General features: G+C 46.2%; 1 protein-coding gene across 1 annotated transcript in view; it reads left to right on the top strand.

The window, feature by feature from the left end:
* The window catches only part of strn (striatin, calmodulin binding protein), a 46,628-nt gene that overhangs the window by 18,784 nt on the left and 2,916 nt on the right, over positions 1–24,928 (top strand). The window contains exons 2-15 of the mRNA XM_070855418.1: positions 2,159–2,262; positions 4,962–5,035; positions 5,369–5,453; positions 9,082–9,252; positions 9,338–9,473; positions 10,848–11,010; positions 17,327–17,440; positions 19,895–20,038; positions 20,490–20,626; positions 21,580–21,755; positions 21,883–21,930; positions 22,898–23,019; positions 23,108–23,275; positions 24,296–24,436. Coding sequence (XP_070711519.1) covers positions 2,159–2,262; positions 4,962–5,035; positions 5,369–5,453; positions 9,082–9,252; positions 9,338–9,473; positions 10,848–11,010; positions 17,327–17,440; positions 19,895–20,038; positions 20,490–20,626; positions 21,580–21,755; positions 21,883–21,930; positions 22,898–23,019; positions 23,108–23,275; positions 24,296–24,436 — 1,783 coding nt within the window. The remainder of the gene's footprint in view (positions 1–2,158; positions 2,263–4,961; positions 5,036–5,368; positions 5,454–9,081; positions 9,253–9,337; positions 9,474–10,847; positions 11,011–17,326; positions 17,441–19,894; positions 20,039–20,489; positions 20,627–21,579; positions 21,756–21,882; positions 21,931–22,897; positions 23,020–23,107; positions 23,276–24,295; positions 24,437–24,928) is intronic.

Here is a 24,928-nt window from a genome sequence, read left to right on the forward strand (position 1 = left end):
ACTCAGACACCAGGATGTGGACACAGAGGACTCTGGTTTTAAAATACTGGAGTTCTCCTTTAACAGACAGCTTGTGAATTTTGTGCCTTTTCACATTATTTGACTCCAAGTCGGTCACATGTCGTCTGCTCCCACGCTGTGGAATCGCCGCTGAGGCTCCAGGCCGGTCTGAGAGGAGACGTTAAGACGAATCAGATGCAGAGGCACAATGTGCCGTTGGGTCACAAGTTACCCCTCAGTCCCCTTAGTCACGTTTCCCAGGAGGTTTGGGGACCTTTGACCTCTAGAAGACGGCCCCAACCTGAAGATAAGATGGGATATTCCTTTATTTGTCCCACGACGGGGACATTTACAGGCAGAATACCTGCTGACCCTCCACAGTGTCCTGAGAGAAGAGAGTGTCCGGACAGAGGGACTGACGTGTTGGTGTTTAACACTCTGTCCTCTAAATCCACCAAAATCACCACAGCTGCTTCCCCCTTTACAAACCTCTGTGGAGGAGCTCAACACCAAATTAGAGCCAAACGGAAACAGAATTAGACTCCATTAAACTTTAATGATCTCTGAGGGGAATTAGATCGTCAAGGCGGATAATTACAGCAGCAAAGATGTGCTGGGTGTGTCGGTTCAGACACGTGGCTTCAGACTTCAGCTTTAGTTCCTCGTCACCTTCGTCGGGTTTAATGGAGAAGAGACGTTTGTCTCGACCCCCCGAGGTGTCGGTTAATCTCTTCCTCGCCGTCCGCTCGCTGCCTCCTCTGCTCTGTGCTGCTGTTCTTCTCACTGCACTTTAGTGTTTAACCCTTCACAGTCTGGGGGAAAACGGTGTGTTTTACTACTTTTCATTTTCCCTTTGTGTTTCCCATTAAAACTGCTTAGCTTGTCTTTCTTTGTGTCTTTCTGTTCAGCACAACCTCACCTATGTGATTCTACAAGTATTTATTTATTTTGACATAATATATGGACACACTGGATGTAAAAGTGCAAAAGAAACACAAAATCCGAGCAGGAACTAGTTGGATCTTTGGAGGAGCGGGGGTCTGCGCGGACACCTCCTCTCGTTCGTCTTCACGCGCAGCATCCTCTTCATCCTCTGAAAGGAGTCTTCCTCAGAATCAGAACGTTCTTCCCCAGATTCAACATCTTCTAACTCGTAGAAGAGCTGTAGTGGGCGACTTCGGCTCTTCATAACTTTAGTCTTAATAGGCCGATTGACAAAATTCAAACACATGTAAAAAATTTGAAGTGTCCGCTTTCCAACAGTCTTTGAACTGAGCACCTGCGTGCTTGTGTCACAGCTTTACGTTTTCAAACGTGCGACATGTGACTTTGACACCGTGTGGCGGTCCTAGACTCTGAAGGGTTAATAGAAAACACAGCAGGGGGCGAATCTTAATGACCGAAGTGATTGAAGGTATTAGAGAGTAACGATTTTCAAACTGATTTTACAGACAAAATATTTGTGTAGTGTCTATTTCCCCCCAGTCTGGTCATCAAGTATGAAGAGCCATACAGTTTGGGTTCATGTGCTTGTGGTGGCAAATGGTTTAGTTACAGGACTTTTACCAGGAGACTATCAATGATTTAGTTTTATTCATTTGTATTCTTAGTTATCTCACAGATTTCAGTCTTCAGTGGCAGTTTGGTTAGGTTTATGCACCAAAACTAGGAAAAGATGACGGCTTGGCAGGTACATTAAACACAATATATAGTCAAATATACGCAAATAGCATCTTACGAAGCTGAGGAAGGTGGGTAAGATTTTGAGGAAAAAGTCTGAATTTCAGAGATTTAAGTCCTAAATTAATGAGAAAATACTTTAAAAGGGTTAGGGTTAGGGAAAATACACTAATTTACTACAAACAAACTAAAGACATATGTATATTAATATGTATTTTCTGGGGGGGGGTCGATATCATCACACCACAGAATCCGCTGACGCTCACTGTGCATTAAATTTTACTGTTTACGATCAGATTTGGCAACAAGGAAATACTTGTGATTTCATTGTTTTCTATCAAATGTGTGACTTTATAATGTCAGAATAGTTTCTTTTGCCTCGGAGTGCTGTGGTTCTGCATTTCTGTTTATTCTCTAAGTTTTCCAGCGTTGCCTCAGTCGTCTGTCGTCGCTCAGTGTTTTCTCTGTTTCCCTCCAGGCTCAGATCGCCTTCCTGCAGGGGGAGAGGCGAGGTCAGGAGAACCTGAAGAAAGACCTGGTGAGGCGGATCAAGATGCTGGAGTACGCCCTCAAACAGGAGAGGTGAGTCCACACACATGCAACGATCAGTCAAAGGCTTATAACCTTTAACCCTAAAACCAAGTGTTCAGTAGATCACCTGATCACAGTAGGTCCACTGAAGGTGCTTGTTTGATCCACTGACAGGCTCAGAGTGTTATTCTAAGTGTGTGACAGCATCATGGAAAGGATCCCTACAGAGAGAGACCTGGAAGATCCTTTTGGTTTAACCACAAACAGCACACACACCAGACTACATTCACTAAAACAGGGATTTTAGAGAACAGAACACAGGAGCTGCTGGTTTAGTGCTGACTGGATCAGTTAGTTTGTTAATCAGTTAATTGTGTGACTATGGTGTTTTAAAGGGTTATATCATCCAACACAATATTTCTGGAACAAAGAATAACACATACAAACTAACCGATGAAGGCAGGGGGACACCAGAAACTCCTGTGTTCTGCACTATAAAATTGCTGTTTTTGCGAGTGGAGTCTGGTGTGTGTGCAGAGAGCGATATAACGGCTAAGAGATAAGAGGATGCAGCTTTAAGGCTTCACTGTTCAGACCCAGAGGACACCGACACTCTTCATACAGACTGTGAATTTACCTGAAAATAACCTTTTCTTTTCTATGATACTCACTCAAATTTTTATCATGTAGACATTTTACACGTCATGCAAAGAGAATATATAGAATTAAATCACCAAAACTCCCCTCAAACAGCCTTTTTAAGAGGTTAGTACAAGAAAAAAGGCCTAAAACTCAAGCTGATCACCCACACACACACACACACACACACACGCACACGCGCACACAGAAAGACACACACACTGAGTCATAAAGTTGCATAACAACGTGCAGATGATTGTGAGCTCCACTTCACGTCGGATCTACAGACCTTGATAACAAACTGAAGCACACACAACGTCTGTTGAAATGTCACAGCAGAGCAGCTGCTTTTAACTGAGTGGGTCAGCCAGAGCAGAGGAGGCGGACAGGAAGTCAGACAGACAAACGGCAAAGAGAATCAGCTCAGTTTTCAAAATAAAAGCCCCCCTGCAGACTGTCAGTGGTGTATTCTAGCAGCACATCAGTATTATTCTCTAATGGGGGGGGCACCAGGCCAGACGTCAGCCGCTCAGAGGGTTTTTAACACCATGACGACCAGAGGTTCATCTGGGATGGAGAAACACTCTGACTGTGACTTTAGCTGCTGTCTGTAGCTGCAGCACAACAAAGCAGGAAGTACATCCAAGAGACACATTTAAAGCAGCAGAAGAAGAAACGAGGCCTGTTTGATCCTGTTAGAGACACATTTAAAGCAGCAGAAGAAGAAACGCTGCCTGTTTGATCCTGTTAGAAACACATTTAAAGCAGCAGAAGAAGAAACGTGGCCTGTTTGATCCCGTTAGAGACACATTTAAAGCAGCAGAAGAAGAAGAAACGCTGCCTGTTGGATCCTGTTAGAGACACATTTAAAGCAGCAGAAGAAGAAGAAACGCGGCCTGTTTGATCCCGTTAGAAACACATTTAAAGCAGCAGAAGAAGAAACGAGGCCTGTTTGATCCCGTTAGAAACACATTTAAAGCAGCAGAAGAAGAAACGCTGCCTGTTTGATCCTGTTAGAGACACATTTAAAGCAGCAGAAGAAGAAACGCGGCCTGTTTGATCCCGTTAGAGACACATTTAAAGCAGCAGAAGAAGAAGAAACGCGGCCTGTTTGATCCCGTTAGAGACACATTTAAAGCAGCAGAAGAAGAAACGCGGCCTGTTTGATCCTGTTAGAGACACATTTAAAGCAGCAGAAGAAGAAACGCGGCCTGTTTGATCCTGTTAGAGACACATTTAAAGCAGCAGAAGAAGAAGAAACGCTGCCTGTTTGATCCCGTTAGAGACACATTTAAAGCAGCAGAAGAAGAAGTTAGAAGCTCCAATATCAGTTTAACGACCAAACCAGCTAAACCTGAGCAGAAACAGAAATCTAAAACCTGAAAGAGTTTTAATGTGAAGGAATCTGACGGCGTTTTAAGTGACTCTGATCATGTGATCTGACTCTGATCACATGACGGCGGTGTGAAACTGATCCGTCCACCTCAGAGAGCAGCTGATCCTCTGAGGGAATTATTACCAATAAATCACATAATCCGGCGACGGATTTCACAGTTTGGTCGCCTGAGTGTTTGATTGGCAGGTCTGGGCGCTGTTTACTGAGGCGTTTGGAAGAGGGGGATTGTGGGAAAACATGAACATATCAATGGTTCAGTGTTAGCTGCTCTTTAAAGGACTATACTGGTGTTTTTTTGTGTTTTTCATTACAAATGACTGGATTATTTTCTCAATCATTTTGTCTTTTTTTTAATATTTCTCTTCAGTGTCCATAAATCAACTTGCAGATTAATTAAGTATTTTAATTATTCACCATCCATGTGTTCTAATGTAATTATAATAAGGATTATTAAGGGCTTCACATGCTGCTGGGAGCTTTTGATTCTCATTAATGTAATAATATCAGTATTATTATTGATCATAGTGACTTTTCATCTTATTGATCTGAATCTAGAAAGTAACTAAAGCTGTCAGACAGAAGTACCAAATGTGTGTGTGTGTGTGTGTGTGTGTGTGTGTGTGTGTGTGTGTGTGTGTGTGTGTGTGTGTGTGTGTGTGTGTGTGTGTGTGTGTGTGTGTGTGTGTGTGTGTGTGTGTGTGTGTTTCACCCTCAGGGCAAAATACCATAAGCTGAAATATGGAGCCGAGCTGAACCAGGGAGAGATCAAACCTCCAAGTTACGACTCCGGTAAGACGAGCTTCTCTCTTTATTCACAGTTTCATATTTTTGTATTATGTCGGGGGTTTTCTCGCTCCTCCTGCGGCCCCTCCCCTTTTTGTCTGAAGCCCCTCCCACCGGACGACCACGGGCGTTTACGCTCCCTCCCCTCGTGTGATCCCTCCCTGTGGATGGATCCTGGACACATGGGGATCCCCAGGAGGAGCTGGAGGGTGCAGCTGGGCAGGAGGACGTCTGCACCACCTCACCTAGGAGTTAATGAGCAGACACATGTTGACTCTTTGTTTCTCTCCCTCCTCCCTCCCTCCTCCCTCCCTCCCTCCCTCCCTCTCTCCCCCTCAGATGAGGGGAATGACAGCGAGGCTCCCAGTCCTCCCAACAGCAGCCATCAGCTCAGCTGGAAACAAGGACGCCAGCTGCTCCGACAGTGAGTTTACACACACACACACACACACACACACAGTCCACTGTCCCATGACACTGTGAGAGCGTCTAAATTAGTGTGTGTGTGTGTGTGTGTGTGTGTGTGTGTGTGTGTGTGTGTGTGTGTGTGTGTGTGTGTGTGTGTGTGTGTGTGTGTGTGTGTGTGTGTGTGTGTGTGTGTGTGTGTGTGTGTGTGTGTGTGTGTGTGTGTGTGTGTGTGTCAGAACAAACAGCAGAAAGCACAAAGTCGATCTCCTTAATGGAGATTAACACTTTTAATGGGAATCAAACAGTCTAATCCACTGTGAGCAGTCTGAGCCGCAGAGGTGGAAGAAGTGTTAACATCCTTTATTTAAAGGACCAGTCTGTAGGATCTCACTTCGTCCAGGCCTGTAGGAGGATTCACGCTCCTTTTGCTGATGATTCTGACGCCGGTCTTCCTCTTCTGTCATCGTCTTCCAAACAGTGAATTCACGCCACCAAATTCAAGCTGCAGCGTCAGCGTGAAAGTGTGAAAGGCCCTGTTTGTCTGTTCTGGGCCACCGTAGAGACATTTCAGAGCCTAAACATCACATCACTGCTGAAAACATCGTTATGAAAAATCAAATTCTGTTTCTGCCAATAGATGCACCTGAATCCTACAGACTGCACCTTTAAGTTAACGTAGCTGGAGCGCTCAGCTTTCATTAGATAAAAGGATGTCATTAAAGGGCGGAGCCAACAGATCACCTCCAGACAGACACAACACACCTTAGATCTTCTACCGCTTTAGTCTCAGACTAGTCTCAGTCTTAGGTTAGACCGGTCCAATTAAATGAATGTTAAGGAAAAAGTTAGCCACGGCTCCGCCTGGCTACACCTGGCTACACCTGGCTACACCTGGCTACACCTGGCTACACCTGGCTACACCTGGCTACACCTGGCTACACCTGGCCAGTCTCAGCCAGCCGTTAGTCACTGCTCTCTTCTTCTTCTTCTTCTTCTTCTTCTTCTTTACCGGTGCTGCTGCAGAGAAGCTTCTCCTTCGCTCCTGACCCGTGTTTCAAATCATTTAACTACACAGCCGAGGAACCAGTGATAGAAAATGTCTCTTATTTCACCCATAATGCATTGCACGACGGTCTTACGTCAGTCACTCACGAGCCCCTTTTCCACCAACATCTGCAGGAACTGTTCTTACCAGGAATGTATTCCCCTGGTAAAAGACTTCCTGGTCCTCTGTGTGTTTGTGTCTCAGGAACATTTATTCCGATCAGGCTGATGACGTGTGGGGCAGCGACTGTTGAGCTCCTTCAGCTTCTTCTGATCTTCCAGAAGTTTCTTCAACTGTCCCTGAATCTGTTTCGGCCTGCGTCTCCTACATTTATTCCTCCACAGACTCGGTCGTCCTGCTGAACTTCTTCCTCTGCAAACACGCTGAAATGATCATTTTTTCTATTAATGGCTGAAGAGTTTGGTCTGTGAAACGTGTAGAAAAGAAAAATGCACAATCACAATTTCCCCCAAACGTTTGAGAGCAGTTTGACCCAAAATCTGCAGGACTTTTAAATGTCATATTCATTTTGTTCCTCCACAGTAGATATTGTTCTGAGTTGTGTCTATCGGCCATCTCTCTACCACTCTGCTCCTGGTGTCCCACCTCGACCGCCCTGGGAACAGCCAGGGATCCGGCTAACGCCTGGAGAACCATTGATCACACCCGCAGGCTCCGAGATGACCGAAGGAAGATGGGCTGTACTTTTCAAACTCTTTGACCACTCGTAGCTCTTTGACCAGAGCCTGGACCTCGGCGTCCGTCTGCTTCTCTTCTCTTTTCCAAACGATCAAAACACAAACAAAGTGAAGCTTGTAGAAGTGAAATAAACCAGTCTGCAGGTGTGTTCGACCAATCAGCGTCCTGCAGCACGCAGCCCCGCCCCTCAAGGATTCTGGGTAATCTACTAACCCCCTACTAGGAACTTTTTCAGGGAGAGTTTGGGGCTGAGGGTTATTTTGGTGGTAAATGAGTAAAGAGGGGCTGTAGAGGAGTTTCATGCAGCAGGTAAGTTTAAACGTTTTAACTGGCCGCCGTAGTCGACACCATCATACGGACAGAAGAGGTCATGTGACCGTACGGGAGCCCGGAGGTGCCAAAGTCAATAAAGCAGCTGCTTTTCTGGAGAGTCGACGCATCAGAAGAGGAAAATCTGATGTTGTGTCCTGATGAGCTGATCATCTGAGCTCAGGGAGACTTCATCTTAATCTGCCCTAATCCAGCGTCGCTCTCGTGCCCCTGTGAGGACCCTCCGCCGGCCGCACGGGTCCTTTAATGACTGTGTTTTCTGTGTGGTGACAGTGAATGGAGGCTTGTGTGGAGGCCTCCTGCGATCGGAGAGGCTGGTACAGAGGGAGGGAGGGAGGGAGGGAGGGAGGGAGGCCGACCTTCCTCCCTCTCTCTCTCGCTCTGTTTCTCTCTGTGAACAAACACACTGGAGTTATTCAGAATAACCCTCCGTCCACTGAGGAGAAACCCTCTGCGCTCAGGTCAGCACGGTCCTGTTTTTCCGGCGTCCAGGGGCGAAGGTACAGTACTGAGGTTAGTCTGGACTTCTCTTGACTACAGAGGCTTCTACTGGGGCCTCTGATCTGATTGGATATTGTAAAATTAAAGGGTATTCTGCTCAAAATGAGCCAGAAAAGTCTTGAATCTGTCTGGTAGGCCTCAGCGCACATTCTAACATTTCTAACAGAAAGATGTAAACACATCCGAGTGCAGGAAATGTTCCAGGTTATAAATAATCAAGCGCTCACTCTTGCAAATGTTTAGTATTTTCTCCGTTTCCTTTCCCTCGGTGCGTCTTTGCCCCGGACCCACAGTGCAGCTGAATCTCCTAAACTCGGTGGCATTGCCCTTTAAGGACGCTGCCGCGCTGGTATAATCGGGGTGTTGTGTAGCTCGGTGGGTACAGCAAGGCACCGACGCTGCAGGAGGAAACAAGTCGCCTCCTCACGGCCCGATGGGACGTCTGCCTCTTATTTTATCACGTTGTTTAGTTCTTAAACCGTCCTTATGGTCTGAAATAGTCCTTTTGTTCCTCAGCAGAGAGGATTAACCTCTGACTTTATGATGTAGAGCAGGTTTTAGAGCTCAGCTGGATTCATCCTTTCCTGGTAGAAGAAGAAACGGACCGGCTGTCAAACCCCAGAAAGGTGTAAAGGATGAACCTCGTTCCTCTGAGGATGAACCTCAATATTTAATGTTAAACCAGAGTATAGCATGTGCCTGTAAACATCGACTCCTGTGCCCCCTCTTACCTACCTCCTATCTCCTGCCTCCTCTCTCCTGCCTCCTGTCTCCTGCCTCCTCTCTCCTGCCTCCTGTCTCCTGCCTCCTGTCTCCTGCCTCCTATCTCTTGCCTCCTGTCTCCTGCCTCCTATCTCCTGCCTCCTATCTCCTGCCTCCTATCTCCTGCCTCCTATCTCCTGCCTCCTGTCTCCTGCCTCCTGTCTCCTGCCTCCTGTCTCCTGCCTCCTCTCTCCTGCCTCCTCACTCCTGCCTCCTATCTCTTGCCTCCTGCCTCCTATCTCCTATCTCCTGCCTCCTATCTCCTGCCTCCTGTCTCCTGCCTCCTGTCTCCTGCCTCCTCTCTCAGATACCTGCAGGAGGTTGGGTACACAGACACCATCCTGGATGTGAAGTCTCAGAGGGTGCGAGCGCTGCTCGGTCTGACCGGAGACTCGGGAGAAAAACCCTCGGAGAAGAAAGCCGAGCCGATGGTGAACGGCACCGAACCGTCCTCGCTGAAGGACAGCGGCATGGTCAGGTACGAGATGACCGGATTATTACTATTACAGGCGGCCATGTTGGAGGAGAAATGACCCTACGGTGTGTTCGCTCTTTCCCTCCAGTAAACCCGACATGTCCGACTCCGCCACCGTGTTGGAGGCCTTTAAGTTCATCGAGAGCGCCGCAGCAGAATTCAGCGACGAGGACGAGGAGGACGACAGCGAAGGAAGAGACAAGACCATCTTAGACCTGGCTACCGTAAGACGTTAACACACTCCACGTGATGCTGAGAATGAATAACAGGAGAAAGACGGTGACCAATCCTGTTGAGATTCCAACTTTACTGTTCACATGGATGCTAAATAAACTGATCTGATAAGATGTGCGTTCGCTTTTTTGGCAAGCGCAAAGTGAATCTGCTCACAGTGAAGCATTTAATCTGCTGGAAATATAACAGAAGAAGAAGAAGAAGAAAAGGTCATCATTACCCCTACGTGGGGCAAAACTGCAAAGAAGGAATAAATTTACCATCAACCAGACAGAAACCTTCTGAATCAGTAGTTCCATGTGTTTTGTTAAACCCTCTCACCACAAATGAAAATGACTTCCCATCAGGCGCATCAAACCATTACCTTCTGATTGAGGCAAATTAGGAAGTGTCGGTGTCCTCTGATTGGTCGGTATCAGTCTGTAAAGAAGCGTCCTCTGATTGGTCGGTATCAGTCTGTATAAAGAAGCGTCCTCTGATTGGTCGGTATCAGTCTATAAAGAAGCGTCCTCTGATTGGTCGGTATCAGTCTATAAAGAAGCGTCCTCTGATTGGTCGGTATCAGTCTGTAAAGAAGCGTCCTCTGATTGGTCGGTATCAGTCTGTAAAGAAGCGTCCTCTGATTGGTCGGTATCAGTCTGTATAAAGAAGCGTCCTCTGATTGGTCGGTATCAGTCTGTAAAGAAGCGTCCTCTGATTGGTCGGTATCAGTCTGTATAAAGAAGCGTCCTCTGATTGGTCGGTATCAGTCTGTATAAAGAAGCGTCCTCTGATTGGTCGGTATCAGTCTGTATAAAGAAGCGTCCTCTGATTGGTCGGTATCAGTCTGTAAAGAAGCGTCCTCTGATTGGTCGGTATCAGTCTGTATAAAGAAGCGTCCTCTGATTGGTCGGTATCAGTCTGTAAAGAAGCGTCCTCTGATTGGATGGAAGTCAACGAGGAAATGAGGAGACTTCTCTCCTGATTTATCAGCTCAGTGAACAGTTTCTGCTCTCAGTCTCTAGTTTACTGTCTTCTTCAGATCATGTAGTCAGTGATGGTCCATTTAGAGGAGGATGCACCCTTTTGTTCCAAAAAAACAAGATGGCGAAGCAAAACTCGAGGCTTCAAAGCGGAGGTCCACTTCTTACATCAGACTGTGGAGCTGTCGTGAGGCATCTTGATTGTGACTGACTGTCGGTGGAACATTAGGGTCCATGTTAACGCAGCTAATGATGAGTGAGAACGAACCACAGCTCCTGAAATGTAAAACAGATTAGATGAGAACAGAAACGCGTGCGGCTGTAAAGGTAAAGGTTCATATTGGTTTTATGGCTCCATCATTCCACATAATGAAGATGTTCATTTTCGTGACTTTTCAACAGATGGTGAGGAAGAAACAGTCGTCCACGCCTTCCTCCACGACCTCTGACCTCAGCGACGACCCCGACACGGAGGAGGCTCTGAAGGGGTTCGATTTCTTGGCGAGTCCCGACGAGCTGGATGGATCGCCCGAGTCCAGGAGCGGGGAGGACAGCGGAGAGTGGGGTGAGACGAGGGGGACGCTTTCACATGACGGGGGGGTTTCAGTCTTATGATGATCGGTTCATCCTCTGTGGTCAACGCTACGCTGATCAGTTTGAAACCTGTGTCGCCGTCGCTCTGGAAGTGAATCACCTTTTCTGTGACGTCACCTGCCTGCACAGGTGTCTGGGATTAGCATAAGATGTTTTACACCTGCAGACATCATGTAATCACATCCAGTGGTTAACAACTGTCTCAGACCAGCTGTCATAAAGGAGAAAACACAAATATTTTAGAAATCTGTCAACAACTTGTTTCAAATTAAACATTGTATTATTATTTATTAGTCAAATAACAAAGTGGAACAACTAAATAGTCCTTATTCACATGTTTGAACCAGAGATCTTAATATCTAGTTTGACCTCCCTGATTGTTTTCATGGACTTTTCCACCGTCTCTTTTGTTATTGAGCTCCAAATAGTTCCCAGCTGTTCCCTCAGACTTGCTTTGGATTAAATTAGTGTGTGATCTATTTTTTAATCCAATAAATCCCAGATCTGTTCGATAGGATTCAAGTCTGGACTCTGACTTGTCCAGTCCATCAGTTCCTCTACTCCAGATTCCTTTTACATCATTTCAGATCCATCATTGTGATTAAAGAGCTGCACATACTGGAGGGTTAACCATCACAGGAACTAAAGAAATAATCTGGTGATCAGTAATACTGTTAATTTAGGGCAGGGGAGGGAAACACCTTCCACTGGGTGGAGGTCTGATACATGTGTTAAGCCCTGTACATCTGATGCTCCTTTATCCAGACTGGGTAAAAACATGAAGAAAGCCACCAGCAGATATCAGAAATGTGTATAACTCTTAAACTCTCTACATTTCTATATGTATAAATCACAACACCAGCATCTCATTGTAAACTAAAATGGCAGCACAAGGCCGCTGCTGCACTGAAACACTACTAAACAAACGTCCCTGCTGGCGACCCGGCTGCCCCCGCAGTTTACACAAAATCCCCCGTTTTCTACCGTTACCTAGCAACACATTCAGTGTCGCTGGGCCAATGACAAAACAGCATCCCCACGCAGTCTGTGACTCAGCCCTTCACGGTCCAGATAGTTGTAAAGGAGTGCTGACTCAGTGCGGCGAACAGAGGAGCAGAGGAGGAATTTAGCTTTTTTCTTTCCTTCCTGGTTGTTTCCAGTCACCGGCGGGGATAAAACGGCTGAACCGTTAAGCGCCGTCTCCGTGTTATGAAACAGGTTTGTCGTTTCTGACTCTGAAGGCTTTTCTCGGCGAACCCACACCACCCACACGACCCAACGCAGCTCTCGCCCCGAGCTACCGGGGAGGATGACGACTTCCTTTCCTTCATCTCAGCTGCAGACTCCCCCTCAGCGATCTGCTCACGGGCCCTTTGACCTGCTGCAGGCTGCTTGGTTTTTATCACGGCTTATTTTCATACCACTATGGCAGCAAAGAGTGTTTAAACTCTTGGTCCTCCACTAGGAGCATCTGATCAGTCCTCATCAGATCAGGGGACAGTTACATAAACTCAGTTTCAGACTAGTCTTGGTCTTAAATCATCAGGTTAGACCAGACTAATTAAGTCTTCTGCATGAACATTCAGACTGACTTAATCTGAGATAAGAACGTTACCTCCCCCTGTGGCTCAGTATGCTGTTTATGGGCCTCAAGTTTCACTTTATGGACGTTGACATCTTGGTGTTTTGGAGCCAGAAGTGACGTTCATTCCACAAAGACCTCCTCTGATTGGTCAGTGAGCAGGTAGCCCCGCCCCAAAGCCCCGCCCCCCCTCTTCCTCCTACTCATCAGGAAACTGTTCACTGAGCTGATAAATCAGGAGAGAAGTCTCCTCATTTCTTCATTGACTTCCATCCAATCAGACTCCTGTTTGGAGCCAGTGGAGTCGCCCCCTGCTGGACACTAGAGAGGAAGCAGCTTTAAGGCTTCACTGTTCAGACCCAGAGGACACCGACACTCTTTACAGACTGATACCGACCAATCAGAGGACGCTTCTTTATAGACTGATACCGACCAATCAGAGGACGCTTCTTTATAGACTGATACCGACCAATCAGAGGACGCTTCTTTATAGACTGATACCGACCAATCAGAGGACGCTTCTTTATAGACTGATACCGACCAATCAGAGGACGCTTCTTTATACAGACTGATACCGACCAATCAGAGGACGCTTCTTTACAGACTGATACCGACCAATCAGAGGACTCTTCTTTACAGACTGATACCGACCAATCAGAGGACGCTTCTTTACAGACTGATACCGACCAATCAGAGGACGCTTCTTTACAGACTGATACCGACCAATCAGAGGACGCTTCTTTACAGACTGATACCGACCAATCAGAGGACTCTTCTTTACAGACTGATACCGACCAATCAGAGGACGCTTCTTTACAGACTGATACCGACCAATCAGAGGACGCTTCTTTATACAGACTGATACCGACCAATCAGAGGACGCTTCTTTATACAGACTGATACCGACCAATCAGAGGACGCTTCTTTATACAGACTGATACCGACCAATCAGAGGACGCTTCTTTATAGACTGATACCGACCAATCAGAGGATGCTTCTTTATACAGACTGATACCGACCAATCAGAGGACGCTTCTTTATACAGACTGATACCGACCAATCAGAGGACGCTTCTTTATAGACTGATACCGACCAATCAGAGGACGCTTCTTTACAGACTGATACCGACCAATCAGAGGACGCTTCTTTATAGACTGATACCGACCAATCAGAGGATGCTTCTTTATACAGACTGATACCGACCAATCAGAGGACGCTTCTTTATACAGACTGATACCGACCAATCAGAGGATGCTTCTTTATACAGACTGATACCGACCAATCAGAGGACGCTTCTTTATACAGACTGATACCGACCAATCAGAGGACGCTTCTTTATACAGACTGATACCGACCAATCAGAGGATGCTTCTTTATAGACTGATACCGACCAATCAGAGGACGCTTCTTTACAGACTGATACCGACCAATCAGAGGACGCTTCTTTATAGACTGATACCGACCAATCAGAGGACGCTTCTTTATACAGACTGATACCGACCAATCAGAGGACGCTTCTTTACACAGACTGATACCGACCAATCAGAGGACGCTTCTTTACACAGACTGATACCGACCAATCAGAGGACGCTTCTTTATAGACTGATACCGACCAATCAGAGGACGCTTCTTTACAGACTGATACCGACCAATCAGAGGACGCTTCTTTATAGACTGATACCGACCAATCAGAGGACGCTTCTTTATAGACTGATACCGACCAATCAGAGGACGCTTCTTTACACAGACTGATACCGACCAATCAGAGGACGCTTCTTTACAGACTGATACCGACCAATCAGAGGACGCTTCTTTACGCAGACTGATACCGACCAATCAGAGGACGCTTCTTTACGCAGACTGATACCGACCAATCAGAGGACGCTTCTTTACAGACTGATACCGACCAATCAGAGGACGCTTCTTTACAGACTGATACCGACCAATCAGAGGACGCTTCTTTACACAGACTGATACCGACCAATCAGAGGACGCTTCTTTACAGACTGATACCGACCAATCAGAGGACGCTTCTTTATACAGACTGATACCGACCAATCAGAGGACGCTTCTTTACGCAGACTGATACCGACCAATCAGAGGACGCTTCTTTACGCAGACTGATACCGACCAATCAGAGGACGCTTCTTTACGCAGACTGATACCGACCAATCAGAGGACGCTTCTTTACGCAGACTGATACCGACCAATCAGAGGACGCTTCTTTATACAGACTGATACCGACCAATCAGAGGACGCTTCTTTACGCAGACTGATACCGACCAATCAGAGGACGCTTCTTTATACAGACTGATACCGACCAATCAGAGGACGCTTCTTTATACAGACTGATACCGACCAATCAGAGGACGCTTCTTTATAGACTGATACCGACCAATCAGAGGACGCTTCTTTACAGACTGATACCGACCAATCAGAGGACGCTTCTTTATAGACTGATACCGACCAATCAGAGGACGCTTCTTTATACAGACTGATACCGACCAATCAGAGGACGCTTCTTTATACAGACTGATACCGACCAATCAGAGGACGCTTCTTTACAGACTGATACCGACCAATCAGAGGACGCTTCTTTATACAGACTGATACCGACCAATCAGAGGACGCTATCTACAGACAGATAAAATAGAATAAAACAGTTAATTTTCTGTAGAATCACCTGTCCAGGGCTAATAACACTAACAAAAGATATTTAAATGATTTCTGCAGTTAATTCAGTATTATTCAGTCTGGATTAATGATTTCATTCTGTTTGTTTTGTTTTTTAACAGTATTTTTTAAAGATCCAGTCCTCTAAACTAATAGAACTGAAACAGCAGCCTGATATTTATTGGCTGAGGAGCTTTCAATAACATGGTGCATCTTTGTTGTGGTTGTACTTCTTAAATGTCAGTAAACGGGTTGACTAACCCTTTAAAAAAGTTCCCCCCATAAGAGCTGAGGTCACTCGTGCCTCACTGTTAAAGCGTTTTGTGGTTCCTGCATTAGCGTTTCACTTCCAGAAGTGCAGAGGGAACCACGGCCGTTATTAGTCACGTGTCTCATCCTGTTTTCTGTTTGTTCAGCCTGGTGAACTTGGTGTCTCTCACTACTGTGTCTCACGTTTGTTTGTCTGACATCAGGAGACACTGTTCTGTCGACGCTCCTCTTGTTTCTCTCTGTTGTGGATGTTTGGTCGGTAGAGTCGCAGAGTATTCATGACGAACTCATTGACGGTGTCTCACTTCGATCATCACGTGGTTTTTCTCATGGATGATGCACTTTGTGCTTGTTTTTGTAGGTTTTGACCTCAGTGTAGCTGCACAGGGATCCAGATTAAAGATTTCTCTCTCAAAGTGAAAATGAATGTGAGCCAATAAGTTTTTGTGGCAGACTGGCTGTAGTTAGCCTAGCTTAGCATAAAGACTGGACGCAAGAGGAAACAGTCAGCTTGATCCAAAGTCCAGAAATGTCCAACTGCATAAAAACAGACTAAAACCTAACTTAAAGTCAGACTTGCTGCTCATACGTACCTGCTGCATAAAGCTTCCCTGTGAGGGGCTAATGTAAGACTGACTCAGCGTTATGGCTGAAATAATGATGATAATAATAAGAATAACTTTATTTCTACAGCACCTTTCATACAGGGGTTGTAGCTCAAAGTGAAAAAAAACACGAGGATAAATAAAACTCCTCCCCCCTCTCCTCTCTCCCGCCAAACAAAGCATGAAAATGCCCCCAAATAAATCTTAAAAAATAGAATAAACTGCCATGCAGGGAGCTTCCCTCAGCGCTGGCTGCTAATAACACCCGATGCATCTGTGTTGTCTCATAATTACACGTTCGATTCTGATAATTACGGCGTTCCACAGCCTCTCATCTACGGCTGCAAGTCTAGCAGCAGAAGCAATGAAATCATTCTTAAACCAATGGAATGGTTTTTTCAGTCAGTATTTGGTGTCAAATTGGTGATTTCTTTAGTACAAAGCTGTATAATAAGCAGGATAACGGTCAGCGAGCGGCCGCCATGACTTTAAAAAAGAACCCCGACATGATGATGCAGGACTTGAATCATCCGAACGTCTCGCTGCACATCATCAGTCCCGAGGGAACGGTCATGTGACGGGGGTTTCCAGGCGTGCTGTGGATACGTGGATGGAGATTAATGCTAAATCAGGCTTAAATCAGGCTTAAGATGGGCTTAATTAGGCCAGCATAACCTGCCAATTTAAGATTAGTCTTAAATAGAAGTTTGCGCCTCACCGTGGACAGAGCCAGGCTAGCACTTTCCCCCTGCACCCAGTCTTTATGCTAAGCTAGGCTAACAACATCCAGCTCTGTGTTTAACATGCAGACATGAGATGAAGTATTGATTTGAAGCAGCGCTCCCCTCGTCTACACTTCCTATTTTTGTGCTTTCCCTTCCAAACCAGCAGTTTCCTGTCTCTCTGCAACATTAAGCGATCAGAAGTGACAGAATTTAAGGTCAGAAACTTCAACAGAATCAGAACCAGGTTGTTAAAACATGGCCTCCCTCTGAATGTCCCTCCTCCTCCTCATCCCGTCTGCCTCAGGAGTTTGTCAGAGTAAAGCTGTTATGTACTGTAGTGCATCCAGACTCTTACAACAGGTTTCTACCCCTCCTCCTCCTCCTCCTGCTCCTCCTCCTCCTCCTCCTCCTCCTCCTCCTGCTGGCCTGTAGAGAAGGAAGAGCAGTCTCCTCTGGGTGAGCTGGCCTGGGACGTGGACCAGGGACTGATAGCCCAGCTCAAGGAGCAGTACAGGAAGGAACGCAAGGGCAAGAAGGGGGTAAAGAGTAAGTCCTGGACCAGGCCTGTGGTTCCTCCTCCTCCCGTCACTCCGTCTCTTCTCTGTTCCTCTGACTCTCTCACTTTGTTTTTCTGTTTTCTCCCTTTCCTCCCAGTCTGTGAGGGCTTAACTGTGCTCCTGACGAGAACATGTAGTCACACGTAGTCACATCGTTGCTCCTTAAAAATACTCTAAAGTGAGTCAGATTATTCAGTTATCATCTGATCTGTTGTTAACCGACAGACGCGCCACTCTGTTGGTGATTTTAGCATCGTAACGAAGTGATTAGGATCAATTAAATAAGTATTTAAAGTTTCTTTGTTTGGTTTTATGAAACCAGGAGCAGTTCAAACCCTCCAGCAACCTGCTAAATGATGTTCCATCTAAAAGCTCACTAGCTTACTAACCTGATGAAAGCTTTGTTAACGTAACGTCTCTCTATGAAACCAACATTTTACTCAAATATTTCATCTTTCCGTCAATAAATAGTTAATATTTTATTGTTTCTATGAGTTGAATAGATGTGGATTCCTCTCTCCTCACACAGTCACAACACAAACTATTTACCAACTTTACATCCTTTAAGATCTTAAAACTTTAGGTTACTTACGCGACCCCAGCTCTGTGAGTGTTGCACTATGGGTATGGGTGTGGCCCGTGACGTGCATGTCAAAAGAGGCCACAGCCCTCCCTTATATAAAGGGCTGACACGCCGTCGTTCACAGAAGCCAAAGACCTGAACGGATACGAGCACCTGGAGCTCAGCGACCAGCTAGAAGCACGTCAGGTGTTCTGTGACCCTCCAGCAGCTGGAGAAGTAATACCTGATCCTGCTAGTCCTTAGCGGTTAGCGCTAACACTAGCTACACGGAGAAACATCAGTGTTTCCCCACAAAAGCAAAAGGAAAAGTAGCTGAGGAGCAGCAACACTGAGTGGCACGTGAACTTAACAGCACCAGTGTGCAACTCTAGCTAACGTTAGCTTAGTAACGTCCACCACTGCACAGAGTTCAGCACAAAATCCATGTAAGAACAAGGTTTTATGTCCTGAAGAACATCTGGCCAAACAGGAAACTGAGCGACGTCAGGAGAAAACTGGAGTCTGATTCCTGCAGGGACCTTCGTTATGGCTGCTCGCTAACGTTATGGCTACTGAAATACTATCTGAGGGGATGTGTTAGTTGGCTAGTTCGCCAAATGAATCAGCTAATGTCATCCGTGATGCTAACGTATGTATGATAACTAATGTGGTTGATTTTAGCCACATGTGTGACAGCATCATGGAAAGGATCCCTGCAGAGAGAGACCTGGAAGATCCTTTTGGTTTAACCACAAACAGCACACACACCAGACTACATTCACTAAAACAGGGATTTTAGAGAACAGGACACAGGAGCTGCTGCTCTGCTGCTGCCTCCATCAGTCAGTGATTCAACTGATGGAGGCAGCAGCAGAATCAGATTCAACACAATATTTGTGTGACAAACAATAACGCAAACTAACTGATGGAGGCAGCAGCAGAGCAGCAGCTCCTGTGTCCCGTTCTCTAAAATCCCTGTTTTAGTGAATGGAGTCTGGTGTGTGTGCTGTTAGTTTGTGTTATTGTGTGACTTTGGTGTTTTAAAGGGTTAAAAGAATAGTAAATTAACACTGAGTTATCCTTTAATCATCTGTAACACACCTGCTGAGCTAAAAGTCAGTCAACCCTGTCCCTCTGCTCTCCTCAGTGTTTCCCTTCCTGTCTGTTTCAGTGTTTCAGTCAGTGTGGATGTTGCATCTCGTCCGTCTCTCTGTGACTTTTCTTTTCTTTTGTCTCCAATGAGAGAAGCTCTGTCCTCGGTTACATTTGGCTCCTCTGTTTTATTATCTTCACTTTACCATCTTTATATTTTCTGCCCCTGTGGATTTCCTGAATCTCTGCAGTGGAGAAAACTTTTCTCTTCTTACCCGATAATCACATTTATGTTGCCGATATCAAATCAAAGTCTGGTCCTTTAGTCTGATCTATTATCGAACCTTTAGTGTGAGTTTAAATCCATTCACCAGCACTGCAGAGACCAGTCACTCTTCTTCACGTGTGGAAACAGATTCTACTCCTGACAGAATGATGATAATGATAATATCCATTAAAAACACCGGTTCATCCCTAATATCCCTGCTTGCTGAGTTCCCAAACAGCAGGTGGCTCATTTCATCTGTTTCTTCTCTTCTCATGCACAGATTCTTCTTATTTCTGTGTCCACTGTCACTTTGATTCTCAGGTTTTTATGTGTTGCTGCTCCTTCATCCATCTGCTGCTTTATTTCTATCCATGCTGATTTAATTCTCTTTTTTTTCCTCTCAATATGAACTCTTGACACTCCTTATGCCTTCACACCGCTAATTTTTCATTTCACTCTCCCAAACTTCTGTTCCCTCCTCTGATTTTTGTTTCCATATCCTCCTCCTCCTCCTCCTCCAGGACCAAACCGGTCTAAGCTCCAGGACATGCTGGCTAACCTGCGGGATGCAGAGGATCTTCCCTCCATGCAGCCGCCCGTCACGCCCCCCTCCCGTCCCAGCGTGCCCAGACTCAGTGAGCACGAAGTGGGGCGACCTGACGACGGTAACCTGCCCCACCTCACCTTCGTCCTTTAATCAACTGCACAATATGTCTCTTATTTTTCACTTAACGGAGAACTTTGGTGTTTTTTAGACCTGGACCCTATTTGTAAATATTTTGATGTTTATATGTAGATAAAAAAATAATCAGCCAGCAGCCACCAAACGGGCTGAGAGAGACCTGGAAGATCCTTTTGGTTTAACCACAAACAGCACACACACCAGACTACATTCACTAAAACAGGGATTTTAGCTTACTGCTGCCTCCATCAGTTGAATCACTGATGGAGGCAGCAGCAGAGCAGCAGCTCCTGTGTCCTGTTCTCTAAAATCCCTGTTTTAGTGAATGTAGTCTGGTGTGTGTGCTGTTTGTGGTTAAACCAAAAGGATCTTCCTTCAAACTCCTTCTCCTTTAAACTCGGATCGCAGCTGAGCTGCCTGTTTCGTCTCTGCAGAGGCGATGACGTTCCTCCCATCATCTGGGAAATCGTTCATTCTGGGAAGAGTGGATGAGGCAGTTTCAAACGAGCTCGGACTGGGAGAACTGGCGGGACTGACGGTCGCCAACGAGGCCGATACCCTGGCGTACGATGTGAGTGAAACAAACCTTCAGTAATCTTCAGGAGCCAAAGAGGGGCGGATAAGAGACCGACGGGGGGGCTGGTAAAAACTAGAGAAGAACTTCAGAAACCAGCATCCATTGGTAAAAGAAACTAGTTAGTCAGTGTGTCAGTGTGTAGTGGAGGTCTATAGTGTGTGTGTGTGTTAGTTAGTCAGTGTGTCAGTGTGTAGTGGAGGTCTATAGTGTGTGTGTGTTAGTTAGTCAGTGTGTCAGTGTGTAGTGGAGGTCTATAGTGTGTGTGTGTTAGTTAGTCAGTGTGTCAGTGTGTAGTGGAGGTCTATAGTGTGTGTGTGTTAGTTAGTCAGTGTGTCAGTGTGTAGTGGAGGTCTATAGTGTGTGTGTGTTAGTTAGTCAGTGTGTCAGTGTGTAGTGGAGGTCTATAGTGTGTGTGTGTTAGTTAGTCAGTGTGTTAGTGTGTAGTGGAGGTCTATAGTGTGTGTGTGTGCTAGTTAGTCAGTGTGTTAGTGTGTAGTGGAGGTCTATAGTGTGTGTGTGTGCTAGTTAGTCAGTGTGTCAGTGTGTAGTGGAGGTCTATAGTGTGTGTGTGCTAGTTAGTCAGTGTGTCAGTGTGTAGTGGAGGTCTATAGTGTGTGTGTGCTAGTTAGTTTAGTCCCAGTCTGAAGTCTTTTCTCACTCATTCTGCTTCACTGACTTCTGGAACCTTCTAGCTGAGGTTGGACACATTTTAGGGACATGAAGCGTCTGAAATCATATTAAAGTCATTTATTGTTTATTTGTTACCAAAGTATTTCTCAGTAACTCAGCTAAGAGGGAGAAAATATGAACATGTGTTGGGTCTCATGTTGGTTTCAGTGCTGCTCCTAATAATAACCGTCAGTAGTTTCAGTCTGGAGCCCCGAGCACCGCTACCAGGATCAGATCTGGTCAGAAAACTAACCGAGAGCCGTCCCTCCCTCCGTCAGATCACCAATAACAAAGACGCTCTGAGGAAGACCTGGAACCCAAAGTTCACCCTGCGGAGCCACTTCGACTCGGTGCGGAGTCTGGCCTTCCACCCGGTGGAGCCCGTCCTGGTCACGGCCTCCGAGGACCACACCCTCAAACTGTGGAACCTCCAGAAGACGGCGCCCGCCAAGAAGTGAGACTCTAAAATGTCCCTTTGTTGTTCTTCCAAATCCTGTCAATTCCTGGTGTCACTGAACTGCACAGACTCCTGTTTTAATCTGCCGCTGACAGAAACTCTCTTCTCGGTTTTAATCCTCCAGATGTGCCGCTCTGGACGTGGAGCCCATCTACACATTCAGAGCTCACAGGTGACGTCCTGCTGCACCCTGTTTGGATTTGATCCTACAGGCACATTCATGTGATGCTCCTTCTTCCTGCCCGCTCTTTCTTCTGAGTAGGAAACGTTCTCTGATATCTTACTGGTAGAGAAACAGTTGACAGGCCACAGGTTGAACATTTCATCATGTTTCAGGTGCGTGTTTGGGTTTTAGTCAGAGGAAAGGTTCAATAACGTTTGAGACAAAATGTAAAAATGATTCTAATTCTTGCTGACTGTCAGTGAAAGCCTTCAGCGGCATATTAGAGTCATTGGAGGTACAAAATAATAATATTATAGAGCCGGAGGAGGGCGAGTGAGATTTCTGAGATTAAGGAAAAACTGGAATATTCACTGAGATTAAAGTGATGTATTCAGGAAATATTTAGGAAAAGAAGAAGTCTGAAGTCTTTTCTCACTCATTCTGCTTCACTGACTTCTGGAACCTTGTAGCTGAGGTTGGACACATTTTAGGGACATGAAGAAGAAGAAGGAAAGACGAAGAAACGACGTCACCAGAAGAAGAAGCAGCAGCGTTTAGAGAGCAGAGGGTTAAAAGAGCTCTCGGTGTGGAACCTCCCGAGGACCTCGTCCGTCTGCTCCTCCTCGAAGGCCGGCTGAATGAGGCGAGCACACAGACCGATGGCGGTCGACGAGGACGTTCCTCAGCACTGAGGATGAACTCTCATGTCACGTGGTTCTTAGGGAGGTTCTGTGTGGTCCATCTCTCTTCTACCTTCTCTGAGATGCAGCGCAGCATGTTGTATATTTCGGAGAATATCTGAAACCACTGCCCGAACACGCCATCCAGAGTCACTGATGGAAATCCTAAAACTCATTTTATGGCTTTAAAGAAACTGCAAACAGCCTTTTGAGGATATTTGGATGTTTGGGTTTTTAATGCTGCAGGAAGTTGAAGCATCATTAGAATAAAAGATGTCCGCCCTCTCCCCGTGTAGCGGAGCTGTGCTGTGCGTCACCATGAGCGCGAGCGGCGAGCAGTGCTTCAGCGGGGGCGTCGACGGCACCATTCAGAGCTGGAACACCCCCAACCCCAACATCGACCCCTACGACTCATATGGTTGGTCTCGGTTGTGTGAAAGCTGTGGCTCTGTGTCGACGTGTCAGTGTGTGATCACTCTCCTCTCTGTGCGTCCTGCTCCCGGCAGAGCCCTCGGTCCTGCGGGGGGCGCTGTGCGGCCACGCCGACTCGGTGTGGGGTCTGGTCCACAGCTCGGCCCACCAGCGCCTCCTCTCCTGCTCGGCCGATGGGACGGTCCGGCTGTGGAACGCCGCCGAAACCTCGCCGTGTCTCGCCATCTTCAACGAGAGAGGAGGTGAGAAACCGCTTCGTTTGTCTGTCCGTCGGCCGAAGTACGTCGAGGCGCTGCACGGTCATAAAAACATGTTGAGAGGAGGACAGAGAAGACTTTGAACGGAAAGGATAATAAAAACAGGAAAATAAACAGTTAAACTTTGAGAGAAAATGTAAAAAGAAGTTATGTGGGTTATTTATTGGAAAGCCACAGGCGTCCATTATCAAGAATTAATGGACGGCGTGGAGGCAGCGGAGTCCATTAAAGGGGATTATCCTGCTTATACCACGGGCACTGTCCAAGAAACAAATTAGGACCATTAAGTTATATTTTCATGTGTTTGGCAACCAAAGTCTAAAGTGTTTCACGAGCCATGACTCTGTTTCCATGGTAATGATGAGGTTTTGAATAATACCTGGATCAATCATCAGCATCCCATGAGGTTCTTACACTATGGAACCGTTCTTTAGATACGATGTGGCAACAGGAGATAACAGCTTGTAGATCCTTTTAGCTCAGCTGTTAGCCACAAAGCTAACATCAAATAGCCACAAAGCTAACGTTATGCTAGCAAGGTTCAACGTAAATAACATTGCATAAGGTTAACAGTCAGCAAACGTAATGTCACAGCACGTTTATCGACAGTAGCAGCTAATCACCGAATCAATATAAAGATTTTTCACAAACAAGCGAGCGTCTGTGTGTGACGTCACTGAAGCTGAGAGCTGAATGTGACGTGATCACTTTTGAGTTTTTCATCCTGTGGCCTTCAGAGGACCGGAGTCTTGAGTGGGTGGTTTGGTGCTGAGAGTTGGGTGTCATCAGCATAGAAGTGAAAGCTCTCGGTCAGAGTCCATCACTGTCAGATTTCTGGCTTGATCAGTAGGTTTTAAGCGCTCCGATCCTTCACTACAGTAAAAGTACTAATACCACACAGTAAAATACTCTGTTGCTGTAAAGTATGTGGGTGTATGCGTCCGTATGGTTGCGTTGGGCGGGTGCGATGGTCTGACGAGTCCCTGCCGTCTGTGTTTGTGTCAGAGCTGGGGGTTCCCACCTCGGTGGACCTGGTGAGCAGCGAGCCGGCTCACATGGTGACGTCTTTCACCACCGGCCACATCGGGCTCTTCAACATGGAGACGCAGCAGCTCGTCCTGAAGCTGGAGAGCGCCGGCCCGCCAGGTGAGCCCACCGTCCAATTACAGGCTTCCATATTTAAAATCCTGAATGTGTTCACCTGTATTTAGTTTCATCGTGTTGCGGCTGGTAGTCCGTCTCACTTCCTGTCTGTGGCTCTAACCTCAGAGCCCATTGGTTCCTCTTTTAAAAACACATCACAAATATGTAGTTTCATGTGTTTTTGTTTTATCTGAAACAGTTTCAGACAAACAGGAGGAAATAGTGCATTTGCTGGGGACTATTTTCAGAGGCGGACTAATCCACATTTGTGTGTGTTCATGTTGGTGAAGGGACATGTCAGAGCAACAGGGAGGCTCATGATGTGGGTTTTAAATGGTTACTCCAGAATTTGTAAACCTGGATCTTATTTGTACATATTTTGGTGTCTGAATGACTGGTACGTACAAAAAGTGTTGGAACTGGTCCAGTGGATCAAAACGGGCTGTAAAACCTGCAAAGTAATCCTTTACTGCACCTGATCACAGTAGGTCCACT

Source organism: Pempheris klunzingeri, chromosome 3 (genome assembly GCF_042242105.1).
Source record: "Pempheris klunzingeri isolate RE-2024b chromosome 3, fPemKlu1.hap1, whole genome shotgun sequence".
NCBI classification, from domain to species: Eukaryota; Metazoa; Chordata; class Actinopteri; order Acropomatiformes; family Pempheridae; genus Pempheris; species Pempheris klunzingeri.